General features: G+C 38.6%; 2 protein-coding genes across 4 annotated transcripts; one reads left to right on the forward strand and one right to left on the reverse strand.

Moving 5' to 3' along the window:
• Positions 1–615: 615 nt before the first annotated feature.
• On the forward strand, positions 616–7,997 carry aspdh (aspartate dehydrogenase domain containing). Its single transcript, XM_020922665.2, has 8 exons — positions 616–999; positions 1,074–1,131; positions 3,002–3,146; positions 4,446–4,530; positions 4,604–4,753; positions 6,330–6,553; positions 6,871–7,010; positions 7,879–7,997. Exons 1-8 carry the CDS (start codon positions 997–999, stop codon positions 7,914–7,916), a joined length of 843 nt encoding a protein of 280 aa, XP_020778324.2. The 5' UTR covers positions 616–996; the 3' UTR covers positions 7,917–7,997.
• A 13-nt stretch (positions 7,998–8,010) lies between these two features.
• gys1 (glycogen synthase 1 (muscle)) lies at positions 8,011–20,974 on the reverse strand. Of its 3 annotated transcripts, XM_055152651.1 has the most exons (17): positions 20,823–20,974; positions 19,395–19,513; positions 19,146–19,327; positions 17,285–17,476; positions 17,018–17,203; positions 16,236–16,380; positions 16,031–16,148; positions 15,821–15,941; positions 15,633–15,739; positions 15,485–15,544; positions 15,150–15,342; positions 13,952–14,078; positions 13,779–13,874; positions 12,758–12,921; positions 12,291–12,371; positions 11,936–12,031; positions 10,327–10,461 (listed from the first exon to the last, which is right to left on the reverse strand). In XM_055152651.1, the coding sequence occupies exons 2-16, from the start codon at positions 19,510–19,512 to the stop codon at positions 11,957–11,959; spliced, it is 1,965 nt and encodes a 654-aa protein (XP_055008626.1). In that variant the 5' UTR covers position 19,513; positions 20,823–20,974; the 3' UTR covers positions 10,327–10,461; positions 11,936–11,956. The 3 variants fall into 3 exon arrangements, with proteins under 3 accessions (XP_020778309.1, XP_020778310.1, XP_055008626.1); XM_020922650.2 differs by lacking the exon at positions 11,936–12,031 and having other exon boundaries at positions 8,011–10,461; XM_020922651.2 differs by lacking the exons at positions 11,936–12,031; positions 20,823–20,974 and adding an exon at positions 20,585–20,739 and having other exon boundaries at positions 8,011–10,461.
• Positions 20,975–21,468: the final 494 nt, after the last annotated feature.

The following is a 21,468-nucleotide window of genomic DNA, read 5'->3' on the forward strand; positions in this document are numbered from 1 at the left end:
CAAGCCTCGTCACTCATCAGAAATGCTTGCCTGCAGTGTCAGACATGCTCAGTGCACTTTGGACCACTCATTCTGATAATACTGATCAACGTTCTGCCGCTTTGGAGATTTCAGCTGTTTGTTCCTCACCTTTGACCCCGGCCTGGTTTGAATTAAGTAGGTGATATCAAAAAATATAAGGGAAAGGTAGTTTGAGGTGATGTAATTGCTCAAAATCAAACTGTTAATGTAAATAATATCAGCTTTTTTCTCATTTCTTTTGTTTTGATTTTGGTTTAAATGATGGTTGTCAAGGTTACCAAGGTTACCTACTTGACTCTGTAGAGATTGCTGTGCCTGGAATGTTCCACAGTATGGCATTAAACATATTTACCTTGTATTTTTTATTTAATTCAATGCGTTTTTTTTTTTTTTTTTAATTGCTCTTTGATATTTCTGTATGAAACATTCCAGGTAAAGCAAGTTATGGTTGTCAAGGTCACCAATCAACACCATTAAAAAAATAAAAATAAAATATAAATAAATAAATAGACAAACAAATAAATAAATAAATAAAATATTGCTGTTCTTTTTAATGCTACATTAGAAAACTAGAAATGTTCCTTGCCTTATAAACACTAAGCCCATCTATGTTGCATTTATCCAGTTATTTTTGCATTAAGCCTTAATCAGAAAAGCTGCATAGTTTCCTAAATAAATTCAAAAATACATTTTTCACAACAAATTTGTCCAGATAAAGTCATATTTTACCAAATTAGACCTACCCTATATTGCAATAATGTTATGACAAGTAGTATGTAGTGTTTTAATTCCTATTCCAAGCTGTTAAACAAATTACACGATTAGAAAATAGTGCACAAATGAAAATAACTGTAATTTACTGAGTGACACTGAAGTATCCTTAACAATGATTGACTTGGATTACTCTGAGCCAAACTTTGAACTGTACACAGCTTCCGTTTGTGTAGGGGGGACACGCCAGGGTTGTCCAATAACATGGTAAGTTATCAGTACCATCAAAAAAACAATTAAAATTTTATTGTAATGATACGACAAATTATTTTTGTATTCAGAATACGCCCAGCAGCACTCCTCTACTGCGGATTGGAGTGGTGGGATATGGACACCTAGGTATGTAAGTAAGCAGACATACAGTATTTGCCAAACTAGTACACAGAGTTAGGTATTCATACTTACATTTATGCGAGTGAATTGTACTTTTACTTATTTACTTACTATTATTTTGAAGTAATATGCATGTTGTATTTGTTGATCCGTCCCATTGCGAGTAGGACTGGGTATCATTAAGAAGCTGCCGATACGACACACACCTCGATAAATAGGCCACGATACAATACATATCTTGATACAGTGCACTTTTGGTTCGATACAATATATTTCAAATTAATTTGATATGGTTCAATAAAAAATAATGACTACGATACTAAAAGTCTTTGTTAAATCACTTCTTATGCAAAGTTCATATGAAACACTAATTTTAAACAGTTTTAAAGAGTGAAAATGTCAAATGTGTCGCAAAACATGTTTCCTTCCACTAAAAAAGCAACAAAACTGTAGCGCTGTAACAAAAAAAATTTATAAAATATGCTAAAAAATACTCTTGGTCATATATTGATACTGTATCATCACATTAAACGATGCGATATTTCAATATTTCGATTGGGGCACCCTCGATCTCTCTGCAGTTTCCTTGTTAGTGAGGAAAGAATGATCAAGTCTGAGGTGCAAGGATGACAGGAAGAGAGGAGAGAGAGGAGAGAGAAAGAAAGAAAGAGAGAGAAAGAGGTAAAGAGGGGGAGAGAGAGTGAGAAAAGGGCAAAGAGAAAGAAGAGAAAAAGATAGAGGCAGAGAAAGAGAGGGGAGGGTGAGAGAGAAAAAGAGAGGGGAGAGAGGGAATGAGAGGGGAAAGAGAGAAAAAGATCAGAAAGAGAAAGAGGGAGAGAGAAAGGGAAAAGAGAAAGAGAGATGAGAGAAGAGAGAAAGAGACAGAGAGAGGAGAGAAAGAGAAGAGAGAGAGACAGTAAGAAAGAACGAAAGAGAGAAAGAGAGGAGAGGGTATTTTGAAAGTAGTTTTTGTTGTATTTTGGTATATTTTGTCACAGCGCTACAGTTTTGTCGCTTGTTTAGAGGAAGTAAACATTTTCACTGTCCTGATAATTAAAATGTGCGTGTTTCATATTCATTTTGCACAAGACTTTTAGTATCAAAGCCATGATTTAGCCTTTATTTTTTATTGAACCGTATCAAATCATTTAGAAATATATCTTATCGAACCGAAAGTGCACTGTATCGAGATATGTATCGTATCGGGAGCTTCTTAATGGCACCCAGCCGTAGATATTGCGACATTTTTGTAAACGTATGATAAACAAAAAAACTGTGTTAATAATATTGTGACCGGTGCACTGCTTGCATCTGCTTATCGCCATGGAGATATTACCTCTTTGCCTTGAATGTTCCATAGTACATCAACCAATCCATCTTGCATTTATTAAATTTCATGAATGTTAATTCAAAAAATATCCACAGATCTGACCTGTAATAGCTGTTTCCATGGAGATAGTGGAGTTTAATGACATACTGAGATACATTATAGGTAAAGCAACAACATCTCCAGGGAAACAAGCGAGTGACAGTCCCTTCACAAGGAAAATTTCACAGTGCACCTTTAACAAAATTAATAAAGTACTTTTGAATTTTTCATTTGGATTATTTAGGCTATGGTGCAGCTGTTTCAAGTTGGAAATATAAGAATTTTACTGCCTGAGTTTGTCAGTTTAAAAAATATGTCACGTTACCTAAATGAGCAACATTTTTATCAACCCTTTTTACTTTTAGCTTTATTTTTCACGTTACCAAATACTTTATATTATTTGATCTTACTAGAGTACAAGTTTTTTGGATATAATAAATAAATATAATAAAGCAGATATAATAAAGCACCTCTGCTTGTTTTGTGACTAAACATTTGGTGACACAGGGCAGTTCTTGGTGGAGAAGATCCTGTCTGAGGGGCCAGGGGTTGGATTGGAGCTGGCTTTTGTTTGGAACAGAAATCCAGACAAACTCAAAGGCACGGTGGCAGAGGAGTTTATACTACAGGACCTGTCATCCTTTGCTGAGAGGTACAAATATAATGTAGCAAGTCAAGGTTTACATCCTTTTTTGACTCGAGTACCATCTAAATTTGCCTAAAATTTATTTGACATTTTCTAGTATTTGTGATATTAGAATCCAAATCGTTCGATAAAAACATTCTCAAAGGTTCTATATTATGCAAAATTGACTCTTATGAGGTTTAAACTGTTACAATGTTGTCAAAAACACACCTGGAGTTGTGTTTTGTTTCACAAATGTTTCGAGTAACCCTTATTGTTAGTCGGTCTACATCTCCAAAGCTTAAAATGTGCTGTTCCACCTTGTGATGTCATGTAGTTGCAGAGGTGAGACCAAGTCGTTGTTTTGCAAGTCTCAAGTAAGTCTCAAGTCTCTGACCTCAAGTCCGAGTCAAATCCCAAGTCAAAGACAGGCAAGTCCAAGTCGAGTCTCGAGTTCAAATCCCATAAGTCCAAGTCAAATCCAAGTCGTCTGCTTTGAGCTTCAAGTCATTTCAAGTCTTCAAACCAAAATACGAAATGTAGCTTAGATTTTTAGATTTTAGATTTGGTGGAAGGTGGAACAGTGTTTTCCACAGCCACAGCCTAAATATGGAGATTTTGTGTGTTAAACATGTGTGAATGAAACAAAACACCAACACCAGCTCTGTTTTTGATGAGCAGACATCATTATAACAGATCAGAAAATAGCATAATAAAGGCAGTATACAACACAAATTATTATTATTATTTTTAACCATAAAGTTTTGCTGTACTGGGAGACTTAACTTTTGGAGACAGTTGGTCCAGACTTGCCTCAAGGTTGCAAATTCAATCCCTTTTACTGATCTTGCAATGCTGCAGTGTCCTCGGGCAAGACATTTCTCCGTACTTGCCTTTAGACAGAGTCAGTAGATCAGAGGTCTCCTACCTGTAGCTCGGGAGCTACCAGTAGCCCTCCACCCCCCTTCCTCTCTCCAAGGGATTTCTGAATTACATGCATTGTGCTGAATAAGTAAAATTTGATCAAGGAAGTGCCTTTTACCATTGTATGTGTATAATTTTGATGCATAACTTTGAACATGAATAAATGGAAAATGGTTTATGTTTTATAGGCATCTAACGGTACCTCATCTTAGGCTAAGGCAATTTCTTGTGACTGCTAAAACTAGTAGCTCTCTGGCTTTTTTGTTTTGTTAAAGTAGCGGAAGAAAAAAGTTGGAGACCCCTGTAGTAGATGGTGTGACCTGTGGTGGATGGAGAGGCCGAGACCACATTTCTGTCAGTGTAACGATAAAATCCAGCGCATGATTTGTATTTTTGTTACAGGCGGTGCGATGTAATAGTGGAAGTTTGCCATCCTCACATTGTCAAGGAGTTTGGAGTACGCTTTTTGTCCAGGTCTCATTTTATGGTCAGCGTTCATTTTTTATGTGATGTGATTTATATTTAGATGAAAATGTAGCTGTAATCATGTTCATCTCCAGGTGGGCTCTCCCTCTGCTCTCTCAGACTCGGCGTTGAACCAGGACCTCCGGCAGGCAGCTCGGCAGTACAGCAGGACTCTGTATGTGCCCAGTGGTGCTCTGTGGGGGGGCCAGGACATCCAGAGACTCAGCGACAGTGGGGCCCTGAAGGTAACACAACAAAAAGAGTCAGTGATAAGTAATTGAACTATAGGAAGTCAAATATTCTAAATAGAGAATAAAACGATCTTTATAAAAAACACAGACTGTATAAAGAAGTGGACTAAGGGAGTGTGACATCGCCCATAGTGTTCTGCTCCAGTCAAATGAAGCTCAATGAGGCCGGAAGTTATAGTTTTCGGACAAAATAACTAAATAAAAACACCAAGATCATGTAGAGTGAGTTAATATGAAAATTTAAGACCAAAATTACTGGCCTGACAGCAGCAGTTACAGAGAAAAGGAGTGACATTTTTTCAATACAAAGCGAATTGGAGCCGTAAGTGTGCCCATGCTCACTTCCTGTTTGGAACGTGGGGGCAAGCAGGTTAGCTCTGTCCATTTATATTTACAGTCTATGATTAAAATGTGTTATATTAACTTACAACAAAAAATAACATCACATTGTTAATATAAAATTCATTCATTCAATTCATTGTCAACAACCAACAAAAACAGATAATCAAAAATGTCATATGGTGAAGCAGATGCCCACTTACCTAAAGGTTGATGGTTCACTCCCCACTCCCACCTGTGCATACCGTTGTTGAGGCTTTGGGCACAACACAATCACCTCCAATTGCCTCCAGTGTCTGTGTTTTTATTTTGAACTATACTGCCCCACAAAGGCAGAACACCGCAACATCATGTTTGGTCAAAAATAAGTTAATGTAATTTTGTTTGTATTTGAGAGCTACTTTATAATGTGAATAAATATCGTAAAAAATGTTGAGCTCAAAATCTACCGTTGATCCTTATTTGGCAGTTCCTGTACTCTGTCTTTGTGTCATAAGCTAAAAATAAGGAGTAGTGAAAAGGCAATAACAGTGTATGTTTTGTTTGTGGTTTAGGTCATAAATATATTAGAATTATAATTTATTTTCCAATCCAACCTCTCACCTCAGTCTTTTTGTTGTGGCCTTGGCACAGGGTCTGTACACATTGAATAAATACATCTATAAATTATACTTAAATTATCTCTAATGTGAAACGATTTTGTGTATTTATTCATACTGTACATACTATACTGCATAAGTATAAGTCACTTGTTTGTCAAACTGTTTAACTGTGTAAGTGTCACCGCACAATCCTGATCAGCATTAAACAGGAAATCCAAAGCTCTTCTATATCATTTCAAACAAACACCATGATGACTCGACTTTGGTGAGGCGTTCTTATAATGGATGTAAGTATGATGAAAATCAAGCAAACAATGATAATGTTCGTTAATGTCTTTCGCCTTGGCATGACTCCTTATTTCTTCACTATAGCAACTAGTTGTCAGATTCTGGGAGCCCTACTTATTATACTTTTTTCTGGACAAAACAGAAATTTTAGGTCATTTTTCTCAGTTTCACACTCTGGTGAGTTCAGGTCTTTTGCCTTTGTAGGGCAGTATAGATGACCATCATTTTAAACCTTTTGGAGGATGGCATAAATGTGAATTTGTTTAATTTTTGGAGTACTATATTGTTGTTTATTTTATTAAAACCCAGTATGATGAAATACTTGTTCTTGTCATTTATAGGCCTTGTTCATCCGAATGTCCAAGCACCCGTCCTGTTTCCGGCTGACCAAAGATGTGCTCACTGATTGGTCGGAGGGCGAGGGGAGGCGGGTCCTGTTCAGAGGCTCAGTGGCAGAGTTATGTCCTGTTGCCCCGAACAACGTGAACACAATGGCAGCTGCAGCGGTGGCAGCAGGAGCTCTGGGCTTCAGCGGAGTACAGGGCGAAATCGTGTCAGATACACAGTGAGTTTTACTGTCAGGTCAAGTTTTGGTCAAGTAACACCTTATTTACTACATACTATTAATTACTTTTTTTTTTTGAATTGGTCAACCCATTATTTTTGTTTCTATATACTGTTTACAGAATAGAACTTTATTTTTATTTGTCAATTTCAAGATAAATAACCAATCAAATTTCTGTACTCATGACTTAGAGAACACTGATAATATCTTACTAACACTAAGATGCAATACATTTTAAAATCAAAATTGCTCAGTAAAAAGGTGCTTATAATTGCTTCTAAGGGAATATAAATAAAAGCAATGTTTTTTCCCATAAGGTTGAGTGACTATCACGTGGTGGAGGTAGAAGTCACGGGGCCTGATGGCTTCTCCGTGCACACAGTGAGAAGGAATCCTGCCAAACTGGGAGCTGTGACTGGGAGTGCTACATACAAGTCTTTTTGGAACAGTTTACTCGGTACCAACCAAATATTCATGTACACTTACAGTCAAAAGTTTTGGCACACTTTTCATTATTGTTTTTTCTTAATTTTCATGACTATTTAGATTGTAGATTCTCAATGAAAGCAAAACTATGTATGAATGTATGTATTAAGTTTTTAGTTATTTAGGTTATTTTATTTTATTTTTTAAATTGTTTTAGATCAGACATGTCAGACTCAGGTCCGGGGTCCAAATTTGGCCCGCAAGATCATATCAAATATGTATTAGAGCTGCCCGCCGGCTACAGATAAGCTATAGAGACATTATTTAAATTTTTTTTATTATTTTACATTATGCTTGTTCTGGATTCACTATATTATTATGATTATTATATATATTATATTATTATTTATTTTAATAAGAAAAGGTTTAACATTACAAAACTCAAAAGAAGAGAAAACATACAGATTTTGTTGAAATTTTTCAATATTTCAATATTTAGTTTGGCCTATGACTCCGAGTTTTTAATTTTGGCCCTTTGTGAATTTCAGTTTTAGATATTTAAAAAAAAAAAAGTCACACTTTGCTTTGATCACTGCTTTGCACTCTTGGCGTTTTTTGACCCTAGACGAGTTCACTGAGAAGGCCAAGGTTTTGCAGCGCTGTCAACAAAGCAAAGGGTGGCTACTTTAAGAAATTTCTTTTACTACATATCTTGTTTCATATATCAATAAAGTGTGCCTAAGTATAAAAAAATATCAAACATATATATATATATAAAAAAAAAAAAAGAATGAATTGAATGAGAAGGTGTGTCCAAACTTTTGATTTGTAGTGTTCATTATTTTATAGAGACACAAATGTTTTTAACATAACACATCTTTTTTTTTTTATCTCAACAGTTTGCAAAGGTCACGGAGGTCGTGTCTACCTTTGCTGAAGTCAATGCCCCTAAAACAAGAACTGAACTTGCTTATTTACCTGTATTACTGTTACAAATATTTTCAATTTTCAATAAAGCAAAAACAAAAAAATAATTTATCAAACACTATTTATTTGAATTTAATCTGGATCAAGTTGATAACAAATGCTAAAACTTTTCAGGCTGCCCCATCTTGCTTTGTTCCCCCCAAAACTTGCCAGATGTTTTTTGTTGTAGACATTCACTGTTCAGAACGATCTTGAATGTTTAGATCGCGATTGCCTCATTTACAAATAAATAATTTTCCAAAACTGACAAATTCAGGCTAGCTTTTGCATATCCAACTTTCACACAGACGATCAAGTGCGAATTTTTTCAAGTTTTGAAATGTAAGGCGCAAAAACCGTATAGTGTTGCCAAGTTTGTCATACATTAACCAATACATAAGAGACAAGTGCTACAGCAGCATGTACTTTCCACCACGGCAAAAGTAAAAATACATGTAGGAAGTGCTTTTTGGAGTGATTTGAAATATCTAAAATACAGCAAGGACTAACAAGATAAAGCTATGGACTGATTCTAGTAACTTTCACATTAATAGTAACTAGAGTTCTCTGAAACAGCTCCAAACAAGCGCATCCGAAATTACAACAGTGGTGTGTCAGTAGTTCAAAAAGAGAAATGCATACAATGGATATAGCCCGTCTCAAAATACAAATATTTAAAGGTGCACCGCTTAATGCTGGTGGAGAGGTTCATTACTTGTTTATTTCCATGGAGATGTTATTGCTTGGCCTGGAATCTTCTAATTATCTCAAAGCTGGTGGCGTCATTAGATCTATGGAGAGGTGACCCAGCTCACAGTAAGAACGCACATTATTCAAGGCTGCCAGTTAAAACAACTGACATTTAATAAATACAAGATAAATAAGTTTAATGCCATACTGTGGATCATTCCAGGAGAAGCAATAACATTTCTTGGAGACCAGTAAACAGTCGACTCGCCATCAGAAATGTTACATAGTGGACCTTTAAAATGTAAAGACCGCTGCTGTTGAAATATAACATCTAATTCTATATTTTCTCAGTCTACGAATTACACACATTTCTATGTATCAGTTCCACAATATTGTAATTTTAGATGCACTTGTGACTGATTGTTCCCCGTTAAGCCGTCTTGCAGCTCAACATAACCGCTTAAAGACACACTACATATCTTTTCTGGTGGAGGATCTGCCATCTCCGGTGTTATATTATAAGCTCTAGTCACGCTTACGTCATAAACCAGGAAGCTGTTTGGAAAGATGTGGGCTCACCTAAGTTGGATCTATTAAAAGTAAACGTGATCAACGGTAAAAGAAGACTGCATACATATATGCTGTTTGGAATAATCTTGAATTTTTGCACCCTCTTCTCTTCTAATGGCATGTATCCAGTGTGCTCAGAGTTGTGCGTCAGTGGGGAAACGATGAAAAGTGAGGTGTGGTTGTAATTGTTGATTACCTGAACATAACAGAACACTACAATGACCTGTAGATGAAGAAAACTGGGCCTGGGAAATTGTAATCGCATCTTTCCAAACGTCTTCCTGGTTCGTGACGTAAGCGTGAATAGAGCCTATTGTCCCGTAGGGAATGTTCCACTGTATGGCATCTCCATGGAGACAAGCAGGCAATGCCACCAAGTGAAGTTACAAGTCAAATCTGTGGTGAGGCAGCCCCATTCACAGTAAGAATGAAATATGAAATAAAAGCAACATGGACAAGTTTGATGCCATACAGTGGAACGTTTCAAGCAAAGCAATAACATCTAAATGGAGAGGAGTAGGCGATGGGCTGACCCTCTACCAGAAAAGTTACATAGTGCGCCTTTAACAAACCAATGATTGCATCGCTGGTACAGGTAACTGAGAAATCCTATACTTTTTGAGAACGTTTCATTAAGGTTTTTAAGGTTTGCACAGTTTAGGAAGACTAACTACAATGCTTTCTTTGCGACAAGCCCAATACTAGCAATTTTTTTGACTCTTTAGCTGCTAGTTTTCCCCCTTCTCACTTTCCTTGTCACTTTCCTTGTCGCTCCCCTTATCGCTTTCCTTATCGCTTTCCTTATCGCTTTCCTTATCACTTTCCTTATCACTTTCCTTATCGCTCCCTTTGTCACTCCCTTTGTCACTCCCTTTGTCGCTGCCTTTTTCGCTGCCTTTTTCGCTGCCTTTTTCGCTGCTTTTGTTACTACCTTTATGACTGCTTTCACTGCTGATTTCGCTGCTCACTTCGCTGCTCACTTCGCTGCTCCTGTCACTCTTACTGCTCACGTAACTGTCTGCGATGCTGTTGGTGACCGGTGTGGCAGCGGCAGCGGCAGCGACAGGGACTTTGTTTTTGAACGGGTAGTTGTACGGCTGGCGGATGTTCACGCGATCCTTTTCCGCTTCCAGGTCTTCGTCGTAGCGTTCGTCGTCCTCGTTGTCCTCCGCCTCGCTGTGATGGGGGGAAGAGTGGCGGGACAGGGCAGGTGAGGGGGGCACGGAGGCCGGGCGCGGGTACCGGAATCCGGAGGTCTGTGGAGTATACGGAAAGGTTTAAAAAGTTTCTAATAACGATGCAAGAACAGAGTTAGGGTTTAGTCCATTTTCTGTTCATCAAATAAAAAGGGCTGCAAATAATTGACTCAACACAAGACAGGAGCATTATTAAATCAAATGTCTGTGTATTCCCTTATCCAGGTGATCCATGTATGATCCATAACAAAAGAAAGATTCAATTCTATCAACTGGACAACAGATTTTTGAGTGAAAACTTTTCGCTGCTCATCCAGGCAGCTTCATCAATTTAATCTTTCTTTTGCTATTAAAACAAATGGCAAAAAGAATACAGTATACACTTTGTGGTTTTTAATCAATATTACACTTTTTTGTAAATATTCTCCAACAAGAAGCATTCAGTCAGAATAAAAATCTCAATTTCGAATATAAATAATCATTTGACTAGTGGATCTAATAGAAGTGTATACTGCTTTGATTTAGCCAGGCTGGTGCCACCTAGTGACTCCACTCATTTTAATTTCTCTTCAGTGACTAGGTCAGGAATCAGAATACACTAGACCACAGGTGTCAAACATAAGGCCCGGGGGCCAGATCCGGCCCTCCAAGACCTTTAAACTGGCCCTCGGCTGATTTTCTACTAAAATATTTTAATTATATTTTCTATTAAAATATTGGTAATTTTCTGTGCCGCTGAGCATAGCAGCGTCTCCAGCGTCTCTGTACGTGGCCTCTCCCACCAGAGCAGCACAAATGAAGACTTGTCTCTGTCCACACGCTCTTAAAGGATGATCGTTTTGACTGTTGACCATGACACACTCATCAGCAAAATGTCAAAAATGAGAAAAGTGGACGCCGAGTGCAGGATTTTCCAAGAAAAATTGACTTATTCCTTTTTGCATACAAGTTCATGTTAAAACATTGTGTTGAAATTACATTTTTCTTAAAGTTTCAGGTTGTTCATAATATTATAATATTTTGTAAAAGAAAGACTTCACCAATTAAAAAAGATTTCTGTAATAGATTTGCGTTTCTCTGCACAAATATTTGAATTGCTGTTTTTGGAGTATATATGCCATGAGTTTTCTGATCCGGCCCCTTTGGGATCAAAGTAGGTTGGATATGGCCCCAGGACCAAAATGAGTTTGACACCCCTGCACTAGACGTTTTGCAAGAACCCCGGAAGTTGTAGACCGTGCACCAGCCAATCAGTGAAGAGCTGTGAAGCCATGACATCAAACTCAAGCGCCTGTCTGGGTCCCTTTTGTGGTACAGCACAACTGTAAACAAAGCGGTCGAGATGGATGTAGGCAAAGCCAGACATTCTGTGTTGGCAACAAGTCCCGAGATCGATGATTTAAAGTCGGAACAAAGAGAATGTTTGGTGAATTTTATCAAGGGGAAAGACATTATTGCCCTTCTTCCTATGGGATTTGACGCATTACATACGTCATGACCAAATAGCAGTTGGTTAAATAAAAAAAGTACCCACCTATTGTTGAGCGAACAAATCCTAATGCTGCGAGGTCAGACGGTTTCCACGAAGTGAAACCGGCTGATGAATCAGGCTAACTTTGATTTGCCATGACTGAAAATAGTAATAGTGATCTCATATTATGGAATGTCTCACAGTAGAATTGTATAGAACTGTAAACCGTAAGATAGTTTTAAATATCTTTTGAAACAAAATGTTCTCATGGGCTTTATTATTAGAGATTATGTATCTTTCCTACAAACCTCTGAGCCAATAAGCTTTTATGTACTGAAGAGCAGCATGCACATTATGTACAGTGAGACAGGGATATTGTTACATCCCTAGACTAGCTCCTATAAATAAACAGACTCACCGACGTGGGCTCCTGAGTGTCATAAATGAAGGTGTCAGGGAAGGCTTTGGCCAGTGCCATGTGACGAGCTGCGACATAATACTGGAGAGGGAGGGAAAAAAAACAGTGTCAATCAGACACTGAGATTGTAGTAAAGTTGACTTTAAATGCTGCCAATAATCTCCACAGTGATGTTAATATATTGGTTTGCCTGCAATGTTCCACAGTGTGACCTTCAACTTATTTATCTCCATCTGGTCAAGAGTGGTAAAGTCTAGTATTTGTATAAGAGAAGAATCAGATATTAAAAATAGTATGAAAACTAGATTCTAATATAAAATATCAATACTAAAATAATGACATAACTATTGTCTAAAAAAACTTTTTTCTAAATTAGTAAGTATGTAAATGTAAGTAAGTATGAGAATGGAGTTTGAAAAGTTAGTATTGAGACAAGTTTGACCAGTGTGGTCGTGGGCCCCCCTCACCCGCCCCAGGTATCTCCAGTCCAGCAGGTCGCTGAGGCGCTCAGTGCGGTTCCTCTGGATGATCCTCTGGCGTCGGCTCTGTTTACAAAACTGGAAGAGGAAGGACGTGAGCTGGTTACACGACTCGTCCACTCCCCTGAAGCGCCGGTCCAGGATGTAGATACCTGTGCACCACAAACAGAGTTAGCAGCACATTCAAAGAGAAGTCCATTTATGTTTCATGTCGTTCTAATTGAAAATGTTTGTTAGGTTTCCTACAACTTTTCTGGTGGTGGTCCAAGAGTCTGAAACATTATTACCATGTCTGGAATGTTTCACAGTATGGCATTAAACATATACATTGTCAATTACAGGTGTTTTTATTGTAAACTACCCCAAAAAAAAACATGAATTATAACTGAGCAGGGTGTTCTTCCAGCATATCTGACCTGCAACTCAACCTCCATGGAGACAGGCAGGTGATGCCACAAGGTCAAGTTTAATGCCATACTGTGTCACATTTCAGTCAAAGCAATGAGATCCTACCAGAAAAGTTACAATATAAAATGTATAATGTGGACCACGGTAGAATAGAGACAACCTTGCTTCAGCTAAATATGGATCCAATAAATTAATAAAATTTAAATGTTATTATGCCCTTTCAAAGAGGATATAAGACACTTCTCTGGCTTTTTAAACCTCTCATCTTATATAAATAATTAAATCTCTTATATAATGCTTGGGTATGAGAAATTCTTTTATAGCACTTTCAATGAGAGTGCCTGGATATTATCTTTTTAAGATCATTTGAGATTGCAGCAGTCATCACCTTGCTGCAAGAAAACAAATGAACACAACTCGACAGGTGAAGATGTATGGACTTGCCTACTTTCTAGATTCAATTTGTTTACAATTGTTCATACTCCAGATATTATTTTGAGACACAAACTAATAAAATGGCATGTATTCTTAAGTTTAAAATGCCATTGTAGCGCAACATATCACATTTCAAATAGTAGATGATGCAGGTTGAGCGACATACCATAGGCTGAGGGATCTGCTATATGTTCCTCCATGAAACATCCAAACCCAGAGAGGTTTGTGGACACTGAGGGGATTCCCATGACTGTGCACTCAGCTGAAGATGGAAGAATGTGTTAAAATAAACAAGCCAAACTGAAAGCTGACCATTTATGTCCATGTTAAATCACTTGCCTGGTGTGTAGCCCCAGGGCTCGTAGTAAGAAGGAAAGACCCCTAGGTGGCAGCCTCTCACAAAATCCTCATAATCCATTGGAAGTAGAGGGGAAGTGGATGACAGGAACTCTGGATGGAAGATTATCTAGAAAAAAACAACAGGAAAACACACATAATATCAGATCATACAAGGCAACAATAAGGATCATTCATAAGGTTGCTGCTTTTACACAGAATTTCTAACACTGATAGCATGGACATGATAGCAGTATTTTATGTATGGAAAATTGTTAAATAATGGTTGAATTACTTTAGCTCAGATACCTGATTTTCAAATCAAGAAAGGAGAAAGTAGGCATTTATTTTATCCAACTAGTTCCTTTCTCTCCCAAACTCTCTATTATTCACATAAATGCAATTTTTGAACTTTTTTTGCAACTTTAGAACAACTTTTTCATATGGAGAAGTGAAGCAGGTTGGACCACCTACGCTCAGCCAATCAGCTCTCATCCCTATATATCATATAGGAATGCACACAGCTCTTTCTTACAGGTTTGTATGTGACAAAATGCTTTACACAGACAGCATAGTTTGAATTTCTCAAAGAATATTCTTACTATTATTTGTGCTGCTGTTGACCTGGACCTGAGTGCAGTGTTTCATTTCTGTGTATTTTTTATACTGAAATGACAAATAAATTCTGATTCTGAGAAGTCTGATTTCGTCACCATACACTAATTTAGAAAGGAAACGTTGGGTAATGCAGCCAAAATGGAGGCTAAAAACTACTGCTTTCAAAGTTGGTGATTAGAAAGAGATTCTTTGTAGTGTTTTGGTAAACTGACATGATGTATGCATTGATACGGATACTGGTATGGAATATCAGTGCCGATTCTGAAACATTTGCTGAATCAAGTATTGGTTCCATGATATCAGTTAAGGCGATATTGTGATTGAGCCTTTAATTGGTTGTAATAAGATTATTTACAGGCAGATTTTGGCCTATAATGTCTCAAAATGTTTGAACTTTTATTTCTACAAAGCTGCTCAGTGATCAAGATAAATGATAAATAACAGCTGCTTGACACAACTGGTTCTATTGTGTAACAGGCTAAATGTGTTTTCAGGAAATAAGTGCATCAGTGCAACCCTAAAAACTGGAATAAGCCAGTTTAGCAGAATAGCATTTAAGTTGTAAAAGTCAGACAGATCATACCTTGACGCGGTCAGAGGAGCTGTTAAAAAGGCCGATGCGACGCACACAGTTGAGGATGGGGTCACTGCTGTCCTCTAACATGTTGTGGGTGCAGATGGGGGGCTGGGACTGACGCTGCGTGGCAAAGATGGCGCGTTTCATGATCGTGAAATCCTCTTTGTCCAGCATCTTGGCTACATCTGGAAGCTGCCCACTAGATAGAAATGATAATGAAAATTTTTATGAGTCTGTAACGATCAATAAAAGTGAAAACTTTTCATATTGAAACATCCACAACGCACTTAGAAAAAGAATTTAATTTTAGATCAGCGTTTTATATCATGTCATTTACTTACACTAAAAGCGACTCATACAGTTTCTTCCCAAAGCGTTCTTTCACAGTCTGAGCTGTGTCCCTATAAAATAAAAATGAACACATCATAAGTCCATAAAAGTAGTGTGATCATTGTCTATATTTGGACTAGTATCATATCTAAATCTCACCAAAGCTGCTTCCTGACAGCTTGGCCCTTCAGTGTCTCCACATTAAAGTTATTTGTTCGAGCTGGCATAATGAAGAAAGCTATGACGGTCACATCACTGTTGTTAACCTGTGAAAAGTAAAGTTACATTTAAGTTTAATGAATTACAAATAAAAGGGATGTTTTTTAAGCACACAGGGACATTCTTACTCTGAGGAGGTAGTTGAGTCGAGCCAATGCCTCCAGAAACAGGTCCGCTCCCTTATTGGAAAACTCGTACCTTCCAGCGATGAAAAGAAACAGGCACTTGTCCAGGTTAAAATCAAGATGCCTACAAAAAATAAATGTATTGTAATTTTTAGGACTGTGTGATTGTGTTGTTTAAATAGCATTGTGTTAATCTATAAGGAGGAGCTGTACCCATAGAAGTGTCCTCTCACAAACTCCTGAATACGATTCTTGTTCATGGCGTGCAAGTTCTGAAACTCGTGCACAGCGGAAAACTTCTTAACATTGAGCCCATTTGGAGTGACGATATCTGAGGAGTAAAAATGGCAGGTCAATGTTGTTAATAATGGACAAATGAAGAGAGAAATTGGATATGCTGGAGTTTTCTGCTTGTCACCTGGTTTCCTCTTGAGTAAGTGCTCTGCCTCTATCGCAGTGATCTTGGACACAGTGGTGAAAACGTGAGCGCAATGTGCAGCCGCTCTCTCGATGCAGTACCGGTGGTAAATCTGTCTGTCACCAGCCTCTTTGTCCAGATTGAACTGAGGAAGAACGTGCCAGAATTTGATTTCCCTTTTACAGCAAAGAATCTGAACTGTATGCAGCTTGCACACAACTGAACCTGGGTTGCCAGTGCCTTAACCTGCACTTTGTCACTCACTGAGCTGCAGAGGTTGCACTAGCACAGATTAATCATTGGCTACAAATCATAATTCAGATCAGAGATTCCTTTAGGTTTAACCCAACTGAATTTCAGCATTGAAACTGGCAACCAAAGACCCATGTGACACTCATTCTGCTTTCTGATTGGGTAACTGTCTCGAGCACTAAAACACCAATATAATAGATAACCTGGCCGTAATATCCAATGTTTTTGTAATTAAGAATAAATCAGACCAAAGGTGTGTTAATTTTGTCTTCTTATGTACTTTAAATTCTTAGGTTTTTTTAAAAAGACAATACAGTAAAGTGTATTTATTGTGTTGACATGTTTCTGCCTCTTCAGAACAGTTCTGAAGAAACATGTCAACAAAGTAAATACACTTTACTGTATTGTCTTTGAAAAATAACCCAAGAAATTAAAGAATAAATCAGCATTACAATTATTATCAGTACTACCCTATACCCTGTATCTATGCACACAGAAGGGTGATATCTATAGATTATGCTAATGCTCACCTGTGCCAGATTGTTATAAAAGTCCACATTTCCAGCACACAGGTATCTTCCCAACAGTGTAGCGTGAGTAGTGAAGATGGTTGCTACGGGCAGCTGCCTCTGTCGAGTTAACACTAACCCCAGTCCCGCCAACCACTCATGGAAATGGGCCACGATGTGAGGCGGCTCCTCTGACTGGGCTGCATACTACAATATGGGACACAATGTCATTTGCAATAACAGCCCATGAGAAATCATTATACAGCATTGTAACCACGGATCTCTCACCTCGCCAAGAAACCATGCTGTAAGGAAGCCAAAAAGCACGGCATCGTTGGCCTCTCGGTCAAACCACGGGACCCCGATAGAACAAAGCTCCCACAGCTCGCTCTTCCAGCTGTCCAGAGACCAGGCGGTGTATGCAACATCAATCAGAATTACATAAGGACTGCCCTCTATCAGCCAGCGACCAAAGTAGAGCTGTGAAAGGCAAATTTAATTATAGCCATTTATTATTAGAAAGAATCTGATGATCACCATTCATTGAAACAAACTTGATCTTTTAGGTGAAACCAATATGGGTGCTTTGCTGATGTGACCTTAAGAACACTAGAGGACAGAGAAATGACGCGGCACAAAGCACGAGGAGTATTGCACAGCCAGTATGCCGTCTATTTCTGGAGAGAGACGCACAGAGACTGATGTGACCTCTGAACTTTGTTGGAAAATGTCACGGGTTCTAAAGCCGTGGTCAGGGACAGTGAGGTGTGTCCCAGAGGGGAGGGTCCAGGAGAATATTTAACTCACTACTAGATAGGCCGACAAATGTACTGTGATTTCATAAAGATCACAGATATTAGGGATGGCACGGTGTTGTTTCTTCATCACAAACATTTTGTTTCATTCACACATGTTTAAACACACAAATCCTGCATATTTAGGCTGAGTTCTTCTCTCAAACAGAAAATGTGAGGTCATGTGGTAATACAGGAAGTGCTCCGCTGTGTTTTTAAACTCCATACACCTTCACTAGAAAGATTTGGATAATTTCAGCCCTGGAATTAGTGATTTCTATGAAACAAAATGCCACTACATAGCATCACAAGATGGAACAGAGCATACTGAGTTTTAGAGATGTAGACAGCCCAATAATGCAGGTTTACTCAAATGTGTGAATGAAACAAAAGGAGGAAGTAACCTGGCTAATAGCTCACAAGTCAATTTAGTTAACATAAACATGAAGGAAAAACTTATTTTAATGAATGAATAAATGTTTTTCATGTATTTTGTCACAGAAGCCACATACAGATTTAAGGTTGATAACTGATTTGTGAAAAAGTACAAAGATTGGCTCAATATATATATGACAATATCTCATTTAGACCTTTTCAAACATGTTCTGAAGTCACAGCACTCTTGTAGTCTTCTCTCAAAATGTTAATGTTCCTGCACTCATCTACAATGTGTACTCCTACTTTTTAAAGGTCCCATATTACGCAAAACTGACTCTTGCGCTTCTGTCAGTATGCCCCAGGGCAGCTGTGGCTACAATATTAGCTTACCATCACCGGGTGTGGAGAAAAAGAATAATGAATCTATAAAAAAATGCTCTGTAAAGCGTCTTCGTGACTTATGTCTGTGAAAAAGCGCTATATAAATAAAGACTTACTTCTTGCGGCCATGATTCTGAAGCCAAGTTAGAATATTTTTACCTTATCAACAACATACCTGGGGTTGTGTTTTGTTTCATTCACACAAATTTGAGTAAAACTTGTCCATCTACATCATTACCAAAGTTCAAAACACTCTATTCCACCTTGTCATGTCATGAAGCGGTAGTTTTCAAGTTACCAGCTACCTTTTACCTTTAGTTCATTAGAGTCTCGCAATTTCAAGGCTGAAATCATCCAAATTATTCTAGTGAAGGCTTAAATATGCAGGGCTTGTGTGCTGAACATGTGTGAATGAAACAAAATACAACTGTTTATGTTTTTGACGAGGAAACAACATAATAACATAGATCAGAAAATAGCGTAACATGTTCCCTTTAAACCATTACAGTTAAAAATATTGCAAGTAGAAATATATCTTCCAAGAGTTTGAAAACCCTTAGAGTTGTTGAGAGTGGCAGAGGGGTATACAGTAGTACCTTACATCCACTGGCGTTCATTTGGTCAATGGTCCTCTTCAGTACCGGGTTGGTGGGCTCGATCAACTCCACCTGTGTGCGTACATTGCTCTCTACGTAGGGCCCCACCAGGAAATAGTTCTCTCCCCATTCCTCTGCGGTCAGGCGCGCTTTGGTCTGGATCACCGTGTAGATGCCTCCAACTTTGCACAACTCAATGTTAAAAATGTACCAAACAGATATGGCAAGAATGGTAGCAACTTCTTATACCTTTGTTGGCAACCTCCCAGGCGATTTCAAAAAGCACTGCATCCTCCAAATCAAAGTCTTCGTCCCAGTCCTCCATCCCCGGGAGGGACGTGACGGACAGGCTGCGAGGGAGCGGCATGCTGGGCAAAATAAAAAAATCATTTGAATGTTAATATCATACATTTTTCATAAAGGTGTGACAGGTTTAATTTGTTTAATGTTTAAAGTAGGGATGGGACAAGATCTCGTGCGGGAAAATTGTGCTCACATGTGGAAAATGATCTTGTGAGATTTTCCCCCACGTGTTTACGTTTGGCACAAATAAAAGAAGGGCACCATTTCAGAGTTACCCCTCTTGAGTATCTGTCGTTACAAAAAGCAGTGGTAGAGTGACAGCCAAAATATAAAATCAAAATAAATCCAAAATTATGAACTAAAGTGCACAAAATAACTAACACAAGATTAATGTCTTGTCTTCTCTCATTCTTCTGGACAATCTGTTGTGTCATGTCTGGTCTTGTCCCATAAGCAACTAATAAAAAAGCTCTTACATTCAGACAGCGCACATTCAAACTGGAGTCATGAACCACAATACTGGAATTCTTGACAGTCAGAAGAAACCCTGATTGCACACCTGATTTCATAATCTCTGGTAGATTGCAAGTTATGATGCAAGCACTAAGGACTTTCAACACACTTTGACAAAATTCACTTTTACCTTTTTAGAAATATATTCACCGAACAGTGACATTAACCAAGTGGCGCTTTCAGTAATAATTTGTTTGATCAAAGTATTTAGTTAATTATGAAATAGTGTCTTGGTGAATATAAATATATGGGAACAAATCCAGGTGAGCAGTAAGGGCAGATAAGGACAAGTATCTTCTGAGGCAGAGGCCCCACTGTGCACATACACACACACTTGTTGATACAGAATAGAAGCAAATGGAGGAAGGGAATCAGAGAAAAAAATAAAATAAGAGTAGCCCAAGTTACACAGGCCTGCATGAAGAGCTAGCCCTCCATTAGAAACTAAGGTACCCTGCACAATCCGTACCAAAATGTCACACTCATAGCTCGCAGTGTTTAAGCTGGAGTCCAAAATATCCCAACTATCAACCGGCAATTACAATGAATTTGACTTCATTCATTCTGACAGCAGCTAAGTGATGCTACAGGCTACAGTCCGCAGGCCAGAGCAGGGACATTACCTGAAGACTGGACAGAAGCTACTCCAGGACAAACACTAGCATTACACAAGAGCACCGTTAACAGGCCCGCTAGTTAAAAATGCATTCCCCCGTCAGAGCCTGAGCCTCGGTCCGCTCCGGAGCGCGCAGTGTGAACGTGACTCTAGACACAGCCACGGAAATGCGCGCACGACAGCGCGTCCTAGTGCGCGCTCCGGGATGTTAAAATGTATTAAAATGCAGATAATCACTCACTCACCCTGCTTTTGAGTCTTAACCTCACAGGCGCAGTAAACACATTAGATAAGCGGCTGTCGCAGTCAGTCCAAAAAAGCAAAACAGCGGAGAGAGGAAAGGGGGCGGCGGCTTTGGTTAAATGGCAGCAGCAACTTACGTTGGTCTGCAGCGTACAGCGTCACTAGGAAGAGCACTGTTGCGCCATGCCACATTATTCATGATAGAGACAGTTTTATTCATGATCTCAACACAACCATTGGCCACAAAGCCAACTGCCCACCTATTTACCCATGAGGTAAAAACTGGGCGGTTTTTTGGATTAAATCCAGCGCTGTTTTATCATAAAACTATTTGTAGTGGACATAATAAAAGGGCAGTTGCCACTACACAGCGTCTACTCAGAAAGCATTCAGTTGCAGCTGTGTAGACTATGGCTTCATGTGCATATGCGACTGGAGCATACAATCTGTGGACGGTAGTGACATAATTTTGTGCTTTTGTAATGTGTGACCTTGAGAATTTCAGTAAAAAAAAAACGCTATTAATCCGGCCTAAGCAAACAGCCCATTCTGATCCTTACAGCTATGCGCGGAGCTGCAAAGAGCACACACGCTGCAGTCTTCCTTGTACACTGCAGCTCTGCACGCTCTGTCCTCAAGACCCCTCGT

This window comes from Boleophthalmus pectinirostris, unplaced genomic scaffold (assembly GCF_026225935.1).
Source record: "Boleophthalmus pectinirostris isolate CB_2022bp ecotype Guang Dong unplaced genomic scaffold, ASM2622593v1 HiC_scaffold_17, whole genome shotgun sequence".
NCBI lineage: Eukaryota > Metazoa > Chordata > Actinopteri > Gobiiformes > Gobiidae > Boleophthalmus > Boleophthalmus pectinirostris.